Raw genomic sequence first — 12,077 nt, 5'->3', positions numbered from 1 at the left:
AACCAACTTCTCCTTTCTGTAGATGATCCTTGAAAAGAAATTAAATACCCATCGAAAGGAGCAAGTGCGGAGAGAAAATATTCAAATAAGTCCGTCTGAATCCAGGCCACTTCTTCCAAATTCCAGTTCTGTGAATTTATCTACCAGGAAAGGCCAGAGAATACCAACACCACCTCTTCTAAAAACTTCAGATGTGCATGCTGGAACTACATCTAGTGTCCAGCCAGAAGCATCCAGCCAGAGTGAAGATCTAGCAAGAACTTTATGTCAGAGATCAAAGATCAACGTGATATACAATCCCATAACACATACTGCTGTTCAAAGTAGGTGCTACCCTCCTACAGTGGAATGTGATCCACCATGAGGCATTATTATGGGTAGAAAGAAGAAAAGAGATTGAGTGGGGAAAAAGAAATAAGGGGAATTTACATGGCAAAATGAGAGGGTGAAAGTGTGGCAGGAAAATCACGTAAGAACAAAACACTGTTGAATGAGTTTTGAGTGTACGACATTCTCTTTGGCTTTTTCCTGCCTCAGTCTTGTCTCTATGTTCCTTTCTGTTTTCTCTCTGCTTCTCTACTGCTATTATCTTTTCCCATGCCCATTTGAACTGGTTTTGTTTGCTAGTACATTCTAATTTTATTCTGAATATTTTTGTTCTGTTTGTGAGATGAAGCGAGGTGGCAGGGGCTGACTCAGTTTTTATGTTCTATCCCTGCGTCAGTCAGTGTGTTCTCTGTCCTCATGATTTTCCTACTTTCTCTCATGTTTTTTCTTCTGCAGGTAATGCAAATTCTGGTGCTGTGATCAAGAACTGTTCTGCACCACCTTCTCAACAGGCCAGAATCTCCAACAATAGGAGACTGGGGAGACAAATCACATGGGCAAATGCAAATGCTCAGCTACCTCCTACAAGCGTACAGAGCCTTTATAATGTGAGTAGCAGTTCAAAAAAAAAAAACCAAAACAGCCTTTATAATGTGAGTAGCAGTTAAAAAAAAAAAACCACCTTAACTTTTCATGGGCCAAAATGATATAGACACAAAATATCTTAATTTGCAACTTTGTAAAGATACTTAAATGAGAGGCAAGACATATTGCTCTGTGAGTGACTAAATTAATAAATTTGTACTAGTTAAAATTACTTATGACAAAGATATACACTGCAATTTCATTGCTTGTATGTATTGTCAGTCAAATGGTACCAGTAACCTAGTTTGATAAGGCAGTTGGGCTTGTATAGAGTATGTTCCCATTACTAGAGAGCTGAAGAGTGTGCTAACTGAAGAGTTTTTGCTAGTAGGGGAAATAACTAGACATAACTTGCCTCTAATATGGGGTAGATTCATATAGGAACTTGCATATTGCAGTCTTCAGTGTTGCAATGCCTACGTTTCAGGTGTTTTGTCCACTAATGAAGTTTGTGACCCTGAGTTAAGTTCTGTGCATGAGGCAGAATGTTGAGAGGAAGACCATCTAATAGTAATCACCAGGAAATGCCAAGGGCACAGATGTGGCTTAAACCTTACATGTCCAGCATATGTAATGCTGATCTTCAGCTAGTCTGGGTTTATAAACACTAACTTTCTCCTGGAGTTTTACGTCTAACCCCAGTCTTTCAAAAAACCCTATCACCTGTGACTTGAGGAGCAAGAGTATTTTGCTGCCGATAGGATTAGGCAGGAGTTCTGTGAATGGCTGTTGAATTGAAGTACGGGAATTAGGTGTTTCAGGGAACATGAAGTAACACAGCCCTTTTGTAAATTTAGGTCTCTGCCTCATTAGCAGTATTTTTTTCACAAAGATTAATTGTAATGGATCATATATGTCAGCTAACTGTAATCAAAAAGAAAAGTAGAAATATCTCCAGATTCTCTGCCTCTACTTCTTTTTCCCCATCTTGAGTTTTTAATGCAATGTCTTTGAGATGTGCTGAGATACATGACTTTTTTTCCACTGCCCTTTTCCTAGAGGACAGGCTAATTTTGGACTCCATTCTACTTTCAATTTTATCACTTCAGACAAGTGAGGATTTGAACACCATTTCAGATTATCACATTGTTCAGGTTGTCAGCAGCACCAAAAACTCCCTTTGACTTTGAGAATCACAGATCAGTTGCTTTTACATTGTCTTCAGTGATGGCTTGTCCTGTCCAAAGTGTGTAGGTAGAAAATTCTTTTTTAACCAGATTGAGAATGTTGGATATTCCAAACTTCGCTGGAGAATTTGTATTACCTCTGGAATCAATCTAATGGATTGCTGTTGCTGAACAGTGAAGGCTTCAGTCCTGTCCTCTCTGCTTGTCCCTCTTCCCTGTTCTTGGCCACGCTTCCTTGTAAAAGTTGTTATGCTCGCTGGGTTCTTAAATGACCTCCTTGCCCCTGCTTTTTCTTTTTCCTGAGCTAGATCAGAGGAAACTTATGGCAGAGGAAGAATATGGAAGGAGGGACCACAGATTACCTTTTTTTGATACTCAAGATTGACTTGTTTGTCATGGGACTTTCTCACATCCCCACAAAAAATACTTGAGTGTCTATGTGCTGGAGCTCCAAACCATTCAAAATGTGTGCTGAGCACAGTTGTATGAAGGGATTTCTGACAGACACCACTATCAAAGATGAGTTGGGTGGGATCACCTGCTTCGTGTCAGCATGCAATATCACATTTACCTTAAGGCAAAGCATTTCTTTGAACACAGCTCTGGATGATCTGAACCATTTCAAGCCAGAAACAAGCTGCAGACACTGTTAAGAGTCAAACTTTTTCCTACTGGATCTCTTCTTACTGTTGTGACTGATACAAAAATACATATGAATAACTGCTAAAAGGAGACATGATTGCCAGTAACTTCCAAGTATGTCCACGTGCACACTTGCAACTCATCTTTCAGCCCCTCTGCTTTGGAATCCCATTCAAAATGTTTTGAGAGTGAGAGGAACCGTTTATTCCACAAGTGTGGAAGCCTTTATTCCACAGTAAGAGATTGTGGAGGTTGCTGCATGTGCAGATGTACATATGAACAATGCATTTTGAAGAATCTTTAGGTTATTGTGAACAACTTCCTGTTAATGGAAGAGCATAATAGGGAGAAGATCACCCTACACATGCCTTGTGCTTTATATTTGTTCCCTGAGAGGCTAATACTGACTAGTGTCAGAGACAGGATATTGTGGTAGAAGGTCATCAGCATTGTGGCTGATCTTACGTGAATCCTGACTTTTCCATCCTTCTCATTCAGCCTCAGCAGAAGCTGAAAAGTTCTGACATTCCAGTTTGCTCTGCATTCAGTCTGCGTTCATTTTCAATATCCTAGCAAGCTCATGAAACTCTTGTTCTCAGCCATTTGACCAGGAAAGACTCCTGTAACAGCTGGGGTGACAGCAGCCAGTGCCACAATAGTGAGTGGACACTCTTGCCTTTCAGTTAACTATAGAGGTTCACAAAGCATAAGCCACAGTGAAACAGCTCTCCTCTTGAACTGCAGATTCAAATGTATTGTAATGTATTACGTATTGTAATGTATTAATAACTTTCCCCACAGGGGCTGATAAACACAGTATCCATATGTAGCTTCCAACTCAGAAAGTCACCAAGCTATTTGATTGGCAGAAGCCAGGAGGATATACTGGGGAATGATGATGATGATGATTTGTCTTTTGTACATATATTTAAAGCATTCACTACTGTTGGAAACGAGATATTAGCCAAACAGGACTTTGGACTTTTGCTCCTGTGCAGGATTAGTTTGTTGTATTTTGCTCCTCGTTCTCAATACGCCCATTCTTAAACCCTTCTCCCTCACATCATTCTCACCATCCTATTCTTGGTCTTACAAAACAGTCTGGTTTTTTATTATTCATATAACATTCATGATCTGTCCTGCTCCTCAGCTGAAGCAAAATCTGTGTTCCTTATTTGTATTTTAGAAAGCTGATTACAAGTTACTAACTATCTTGGCTTTACTTTCTCACACAGAATCCAAGAAATACTCAGTTTCACAGCAAAGATGTTCATCCACTTCTGAAGTCCAGTAAAAAGATGTTCCAGATTACTGCAAATGTGGGAGCTGCTGGTGATCCAAAAGCATCAATGGGCAGTTACTCCCAGGCCTATGGAACCATATATAAATCTGCACTGCAGAGTCTTCCAATATCAAAATCCTCCCAACAACATGAGCAGGGAATATGGAAATGTTCTAACCAGGTGAAGTACAGCTCATCTTACGAGTCCCCTAACTGAGCCAGTAACAGCAAGTGAGAGCAAAATATAACAGGCATTTGACAGTTCCGCCAGCTAAAGGAAAATGTTTTATTCATTGTATGGAACAAGGGACTACTTTCTTCTGGACAAACCAACAGGAAAGAAAATCTAATCCCTTTGCCTTCTGGTCTTACCAGACAAGGGCACAGCACTATTTGCTCCCATACTGTGAGAACAATGAATGCTGTCAGTTCGTATTCCTCATTTGAATTATTGCAAAAAATTACAGAAAACTGCAATATTGTGATACTTGAATGTATTTAGACATATTCAGAATATTCAGGGCCTTTAGATATACTCAGACACATTCAGGGCCCGTGTAAACCTCATGAAGTTCAGCAAGGGCAAGTGCAAGGTCCTGCACCTGGGTTGGGGCAAACCCCGGTATCAATACAGGCTGGGGAATGAAAGGATTGAGAACAGCCCTGTGGAGAAGGACTTGGGGATACTGATGGATGAAAAATTGGATATGAGCCGGCAATGTGCGCTTGCAGCCCAGAAAGCCAAGAGTATCCTGGGCTGCATCGAAAGAAGTGCGGCCATCAGGTCAAGGGAGGGGATTCTGCCCCTCTGCTCCGCTCTGGTGAGACCCCACCTGGAGTACTGCATCCAGCTCTGGGGTCCTCAGTACAAGAAAGACATGGACGTGTTAGGGCAGGTCCAGAGGAGGGACATGAAAATGGTCTGAGGGCTGGAACACCTCTGTTAGGAAGAAAGGCTGAGAGAGTTGGGGTTGTTCAGCCTGGAGAAGAGAAGGCTCTGGGTAGGCCTTATTGGAGCCTTTCAGTACTTAAAGGGGGTCTATAAGAAAGATGGAGAGAGACTTTTTACTAGGGCCTGTAGTGACAGAACAAGGGGCAATGGTTTTACACTGAAAGAGGGTGGGTTTAGATTGGACATGAGGACGAAATTTTTTACAATGAGGGTGGTGATACACTGGATCAGGTTGCCCAGAGAAGTTGTGGATGCCCCTTCACTGGAAAGCATTCAAAGGTCAGGTTGGATGGGGCTTTGAGCAACCTGGTCTAGTGGAAGATGTCCATGCCCAAGGCAAGAGGGTTGGACGAGATGGTCTTGGAATGTCCCTTCCAATCTATTCCGTGATTCTATGATACTTTAGCACAGCCTAAATGCAGATTTTTTTTTTAACAGAACGGATAACTAACTGTTCTCTGAAGACCAAGAAGACTAAACTCTTCACAGATAATCGTAAAGCACTTCATTTTGTTTTCCACTAATTTCTATGACTCTTCTGGGGTAAATTACATAATCAATGGTGGCTTATTTTCATTAAAATCAAGTAGAAGATCATTTTAAATATAGGTGGGTTGTGCTACAATATTTAATAGCTTACCTACCATGTAATATTGTAAATATTGTAATAATAAATACTTTATATGGCACTACAGAAAATCTTTGTCCTTCAATGTTTGCTCTGTGTGAAAGGGAAAAATACAAGGGTATCTTGTTCAATGAATAATATGGTAAATTTTTTTGGCTTTCAGAAAGCAGTGTTCCAAGAGATACTGTTGCTGAAATGTCATGAAGTTGTTATCAGGCAACAGTGGGACTACAGTAAACTTTAAAACTATATTCCTGTTTAATGCTGATTTTTTGTTCATTCTCCTCCTTAACTTGAAGTTCTTATAAGAAGTCTCTGTCCCTGAAATTTTACTTCACCTAAGATAAATGATTGTTATTCCAGAACATTGGGACTACAGTTACAGAGGGGAATCAGGCACTAGATTCCGACACGTGAGTACCACTGCCATTGATAGAATATCCATTTTATCTTTTAGTACCTAAACACCAAAGGGTAGTAAAAAAATAGTACATTCACTTCTGGTACCAAGTGTGGTCACTTAAGTCTGATAATACTAGGGAGCTGGGAATACAGCTCACGGGAAGTCCTGGTTTATTCTGGTATATTCATAAAATAGGCATTTCCTGTCTATCTCAGGTACAGGTAGATACAGGGGACAGCAATGACAGGGTGAACATGTTGTGCAGGCAGTGCTCTGTGCAGCACGTTGGCTCTTGTGAGGCCAGTTCTCATGCACAGAAAAGGGAGTCTGCTGCTTAATTCAGAGTTGTGACTTCCACTAAACGCCTAGCACCTAGCAATTTGACGATACAACGTGACATCTAAGATCCTCTGTGAGCTTAGTCTCAGACTGAGAGGTGATGGGCTGTAAAGCTAATTTTTTATTCTTAAAATGGCTTTTGCTATTACCAAGTGAATTAGTTATTCTGCAATATTTGTATACACCTACAACATCTGGTAATCAATGTATCACTAAAAGAGTCATTCTAGTTCTGGTCAGGAACATACTTTTACACTGAATGCACCATGCTGAGCAAGATCAAATTCTACAAATCTGAACAAATACAGCAAAATTATAAATGTTAATGTAATCTGTGATTATAGAAATATTAAATTTCTAACTTGTCTGTTACAGAATGATGCCAGAGCAGGTAGGTTTGGGAAGGGCTGGGGAGGTATGGAATGATGTAAGAATTACACAAAATAGGGCTAGCATATATATATATAATAGTATATATATATCTATGTCCTGGTTTCGGCTGGGATAGAGTTAATTTTTTTTCTAGTAGCTGGTACAGTGTTATGTTTTGGATTCAGTATGAGAAGACTGTTGATAACACACTGATGTTTTCAGTTATTGCTAAGTAGTGTTTAGACTAAGTCAATTTATACTAAGTTTATACATAAAGTCAAGGATTTTTCAGCTTCTCATGCCCAGCCAGCATGAAGGCTGGAGGGGCACAAGAAGTTGGGAGGGGACACAGCTGGGACCGAAGACCCAAACTGGCCAAAGGGGTATTCCATACCATGTGATGTCATGCCTAGTATATAAACTAGGGGGAGTGGGGCTGGGGGGAGCTGCCACTCAGGAACTGGGCATCGGTTGGCAGGTAGTGAGCAATTGTATTGTGCATCACTTGTTTTCTATATTCCAATTCTTTTATTTTATTATTATTATCATCGTCATTATCATTATTTTTCTTCCTTTCTGTCCTATTAAACTGTCTTTACCTCAACCCAGGAGTTCTACTTTTTTTTCCAGTTCTCTCCCCCATCCCACTGGGTGGGGGGAGAGTGAGCAAGCGGCTGTGTGGTGCTTAGTTGGTGGCTGGGGTTAAACCACATCAATCTATATAGCCTATCTTCCTCTCTAGAGTAAAATAATCTCTATCTGCATCATCTGGCAGAGAACAACTGTATTTATCATTACAGTTCATTTGGGGACCCACCAATAACTGGATCTGATTCATTACTAAGAGCAGACAAAATAAGTATACATATAGCATTAATTTATGAATTTGTACGTATGTAACAAATTATGGGTTGTATGTGAAATGGTATACATTTATACAACATGGAATAACTGTAAGAAATCCATTTCAGCTTTTTTTCCAATGTTGGCCCTTCTTCCCTCCCTTTTTTTTTTTCCTCGCTTAGCTTTATTTCTAGGTTTACCTCCTCATGTTAAAATGATAATTCCTCTTGATTCTTGCAGATTTTTACCACCATCTGTATTAATATAGAAATCAGCTTAATTTTTTTTCAGATCAGACAATCTATCTTTCTGCACATTCACTTCCCAACATTTTCAACAAACAGTAAAATAATCGTTAATTGTTACAGATATGTAAATTATATAAAGCCTGCTAAATTATATAAAGACTGCTACCATGGGAGCTGGCATCCTAAAAATAGAGCTGAAGTTTTAAAGACCCTGCTGAAGTTACCTTCAGGAACCAATGCAGCCTCTTGCCTCCATCTGTCAGCCACGTACCTGAACTGGTTTGCTGAGCTTGCAGTTAGCATCACAAGTGGGTAATCATGAAACCCAAGCTAATGGGAATGGGAAATTCAGAAGCCTAGTTCCATGTGAAAGCATTCTTCCCTGCCATCTCTTTAGACTATGGCACAAAGATCAGGGGCGGGGGAAAAATCCCAATTTGGCAATGCTGCTGGATGCCAAGCAGAGACAGTCCAAGCTGAGGAAAAAAAACCCAAACAGCTAAGTAACCAAACATTATGTACAGCATTTTCTCGACAGCCTCTGTCTCTACGTTCAGTCCTGCAAGACACTAACACAACAGCATGAACCTACAGGCTAATCTGGAGTGTTTTAAAGCTGCATGGTTAAGCTTGGTACCAAACTACTACAAGAAAGTTACATGAGATGAAACACTTCTGAGCTTGTAAATTCCAGCAGCCTTATTCCTTCCATTGTTATGAGTCCCTTCTTTCCTTGTCTTCACATGGAAAGATGTGCTAGCAAATGAACGTCCCCTCCTCCCCACAGTCACCTAATGAATTGGAGTTACATTGTCAAGAAAGTTACTACTTGGCCAAGACAGCATTTTAGATACTTAATTAAACTCACCACTCAGCTAAAAAGGAGCCCTAAAAACAGGTCTTTCTCCATTAATAGCGTGTCAATTTCTTTTTTTATGGCCTTTCAGCTGCTTCTTTCAGCTCACCCCCTAAAGCAATACTTCCATTATACATAAGGAAACAAACCAATAACAAAACAGAACCAATAGGCTTAGAAAATGGTAAATACGAAAGCTGAGCATGTACTGCTGGACAAGACCATAACCATAGATAAGGGCAAAAAGTTGTTTACAATATTTTTTCTCCTGTAAACCAAAAAGGTGCCTCCCATATTTGATTCATTATTACATACAAAGAAAAGATAACTGTACCTGAGAAATAATTGGGTTTTGAACAGTTTTTCCAGTTAATGCGCATGTGCGCCGTGTCTGTGTGTATTTTTCTTTCCTGGACCGCATCGAAGTATTGAATTTTCTATTTTTCATTCTTCCCTTCTGAAAGTGGTATTTTTTTGTCTGCTGAAAATATTTCCTGAGCATAACATAAAAAGACTCTTACTTTAGTTCTTTGTTTTAAGCATCTTGGCAATTTAATAATTTTATTAGAAACATACTGTGATAAGGTTGCCTGATACCACATGACTTTAATGGGCAAATTGTGCCATAGGAGTCTAATGCTGAACATTTCCACTCACTAACCACGAAGAGTACTGCCTATGGTGCTTAGAGGCATCATAAACAAGTTACTTTCTCATTCCCCTTTGACAGTCAGTGATTATATGGAATTAAATAGTATTTCTATGATCATTTTTTGGTTTTGAAGGTCCCCAGGATTTTGGGCATGAATTTTCCCATCTTCTTGTCTTTGGCATCTGTGTCATATTCCTCTTCACTTGGACTTGTATGTTCATCCTTTTTGCAGAAGACCTCAAATCTACTGTAGACTCGCTTCTCCTTCCGCATATTCTCCATTTTTTTCAGAAGGGTATCTCTATCCTCTGATGGTTGCCGCTGAAGATTTCGTTTCTGGCTCCCAAAACTCTCTGACCTGTGGATGTTACAGCTTTTCTCCTTCTCGCCTTTCCTTTCCAAGCTTGTAGTTGACTTAGAAAGATCAGGATTACTAGTGGATGGTAGTTGCTTGGCCAGTTCAGCTCTGTTCTTCTGACTGTTTGCAGAGATTTGTTCCAAAATCACCTTGGTATCATCACGGAGGTTGCTGCTGTACAGGATGTTAGCTGTGGATGAAGGAAATCTCCCCTGTGTTAGCTGGCTGCTTTTGGGGGGAAGTGGTGTTGCAAATTTAGGCATTTTTTCTTCCTCCATCATTTCCTGACAGTCCCCTATGGAAGACCGTTTGAGAACCACAGCCTGCTTGTCAGATTTTCCACTCTCAGAAGTGGATTCCTCCTCCAATTTCTTTTCACCTTTTGGGTTCAAAAGCTGCTTCAGCCGTAGTGACCCTTTTCTTAAAAATTCCATTGGATTTTGTTCTTGTTTTGAACAGTCTTCCTCAGATTTATTGAGAGAGCTGTCAGATCCTTGACTTCTAGATAAGTTTTCAAGAACTGATGTGGTACTTGTCCTGATCTGTGGTTTCTTCAGTTCTGTATTGACTAATTTTGGAGAGTCTTCTTTGAATGTCACTCTTTCCTTCTTCTCTGGAAGAGTCAATTTCTGAGTGTCTCCTACAAAGATAAGACTCTCCTTCTCTGGAAGAGCAGGTTTATTCTCTATGGGGTAAAACCGAGATGATAATTTGTCCACCTTAGTGCTAATGTGTGCCAGGGGATCTTTACTCAGTGTGTCAACAAGCTGGGGCATTGATGAGGCCATTCCAAATGGTCTATCAGCCTCTCCATGCACTTTGTAAGTACTGCAGGAGTCTTTGGAGTCTAGTATCCTACTCTCCAGAATCTTATATTGTACAGATTTGGTACATTTCTTCTCTGTGTTCTGTGATTCTTCCTGTAGATAACTGGAAACAGCTTTGGTATGCGTGACTGCAGCTCGCTCTGTGTCTTTGCCCACAGCTTTATACTTCTCTAAAAGTTCTGCCACTTTAGATGAGGCAGCCGTCTTTATAGTTTCATTGTCTTTTGTCAACTCACTGGACATCTGTTCTTTTTGGATCATCTGAACCTTTTCTATTGCGGTGTTAGGCTGATCTAGCTTGGCAGCACTGAAAATCAGAGAGGACCTGAGTCTTGAGCTCCTCTGGATCAAAGGATTTATTCTGGACCTAAAAGCATCTTGTTTCATTATAGGGGTTTCTTCACCTACTCTATCAGGATCTGCAAATTCTTTGGCACTTTCAATTCCCAGTGACTTGCTATTAAAAGACATAGGGGATTTGAATGCTGGGATGAGGTCAGTGGGGTGCTTTGTGAGGGTATCCCCAAGAACATCATTATATGCCTCTGATTCCATAGGCATTGGAAGACCTTCTTCTGGTTCAGACTGGTATGCACTAAGGTATGAAGAAATCCTCCAGTTACGTAAACCTGTTCTATTTTCCTGTGTGTTCTTGTCTTCATCTTGGTCCTCATCTTTGTCTTGTAGGAACAGGCGTTGTTCCAGACTTTGCTTCTGTGTAGGAGATGTCTGGCAAATAAATTTCTGTCCTATATTCTGCCTTCTTAACATCATTCCCATTGGGCCATTGCCTGCAGGATTCAGCTGATCAGAGCCATGTCTCACTTCCCTGGAAGAATTTGAAGGTACATAATCCAGCCTTAAGGGGAAACCCTCCTGTGGAAAACTGGATTCAAGTTCAGGGTATCTGGGTCCCTCTCCATAGTCTTCCAGTTCATTGAATCCTGGCCTACCACCTCGGATTCTCTCAAAGAGTCCCTGAGGTCTGCCAGAAAGATGGGGATGTTCAAACTGATACTGGTAGAACTGATCCTTCTGAAAATGACTAGACTGGATTTTAAATTCATCCATATTGTTCATGAACATCTGCCTGGCATACTGTTTAGAAGAAGCAAAATTTTCAAATGTTCCTTCTGCAAAACTGTGTCTCTTAAAAGCATCCAACTCCAACTGCTTGGAACGGAGAAAACCCCTGACAGGATCCATCTGAGCATTCTCCATTTCTACCTTTTTATACATTCGCATGGCTGACCCCTCAACAGTATGGCGCAACATGTCATCCCGCCTGAAATTTGACAGGAAGTACCTGTCGGGATCAATTCTGTCCATAAAGGAGGGAAAAAGATTGTCATCCCTCTGGAACATCAGGGGTGCTTTTTTGGGAAAGAAAGGCATGTTACTGCCAAACGGAGTCATGGCAAATGTGTTCTCTGCCTTTGCCAAGACGTTGGCTGGAGGAACAAGAGGTTCTGACTGTGCAAACAAAATTCGGAATTCTTCATCAAAGCTGGCCACCAGCTCGCCCTGAAAGATGTGTGCAATGCTTCTGTGAATCTTCTCAAAAGACCACATAAAA

At 40.5% G+C, this 12,077-nt stretch overlaps 2 protein-coding genes across 8 annotated transcripts in view; one reads left to right on the top strand and one right to left on the bottom strand.

Moving 5' to 3' along the window:
• Positions 1 to 5,674, top strand: part of MAPK15 (mitogen-activated protein kinase 15) — a 26,087-nt gene extending 20,413 nt beyond the window's left edge. For 4 of the 5 annotated variants that reach the window (XM_075024255.1, XM_075024257.1, XM_075024258.1 and 1 more), the window contains 3 exons: positions 23 to 323; positions 784 to 935; positions 3,977 to 5,674. In XM_075024255.1, the coding sequence (XP_074880356.1) occupies positions 23 to 323; positions 784 to 935; positions 3,977 to 4,240 (717 nt within the window). In that variant the 3' untranslated portion in view covers positions 4,241 to 5,674. The remainder of the gene's footprint in view (positions 1 to 22; positions 324 to 783; positions 936 to 3,976) is intronic. The other variant, XM_075024256.1, reaches the window with a different exon arrangement.
• The window catches only part of FAM83H (family with sequence similarity 83 member H), a 32,687-nt gene continuing 26,232 nt past the window's right edge, over positions 5,623 to 12,077 (bottom strand). For all 3 annotated transcript variants that reach the window (XM_075024252.1, XM_075024253.1, XM_075024251.1), the window contains exon 5: positions 5,623 to 12,077. In XM_075024252.1, coding sequence (XP_074880353.1) covers positions 9,431 to 12,077 — 2,647 coding nt within the window. In that variant the 3' untranslated portion in view covers positions 5,623 to 9,430.

Source organism: Buteo buteo, chromosome 3 (genome assembly GCF_964188355.1).
Source record: "Buteo buteo chromosome 3, bButBut1.hap1.1, whole genome shotgun sequence".
NCBI lineage: Eukaryota > Metazoa > Chordata > Aves > Accipitriformes > Accipitridae > Buteo > Buteo buteo.
This window is presented reverse-complemented; position numbering and strand designations above follow the sequence as displayed.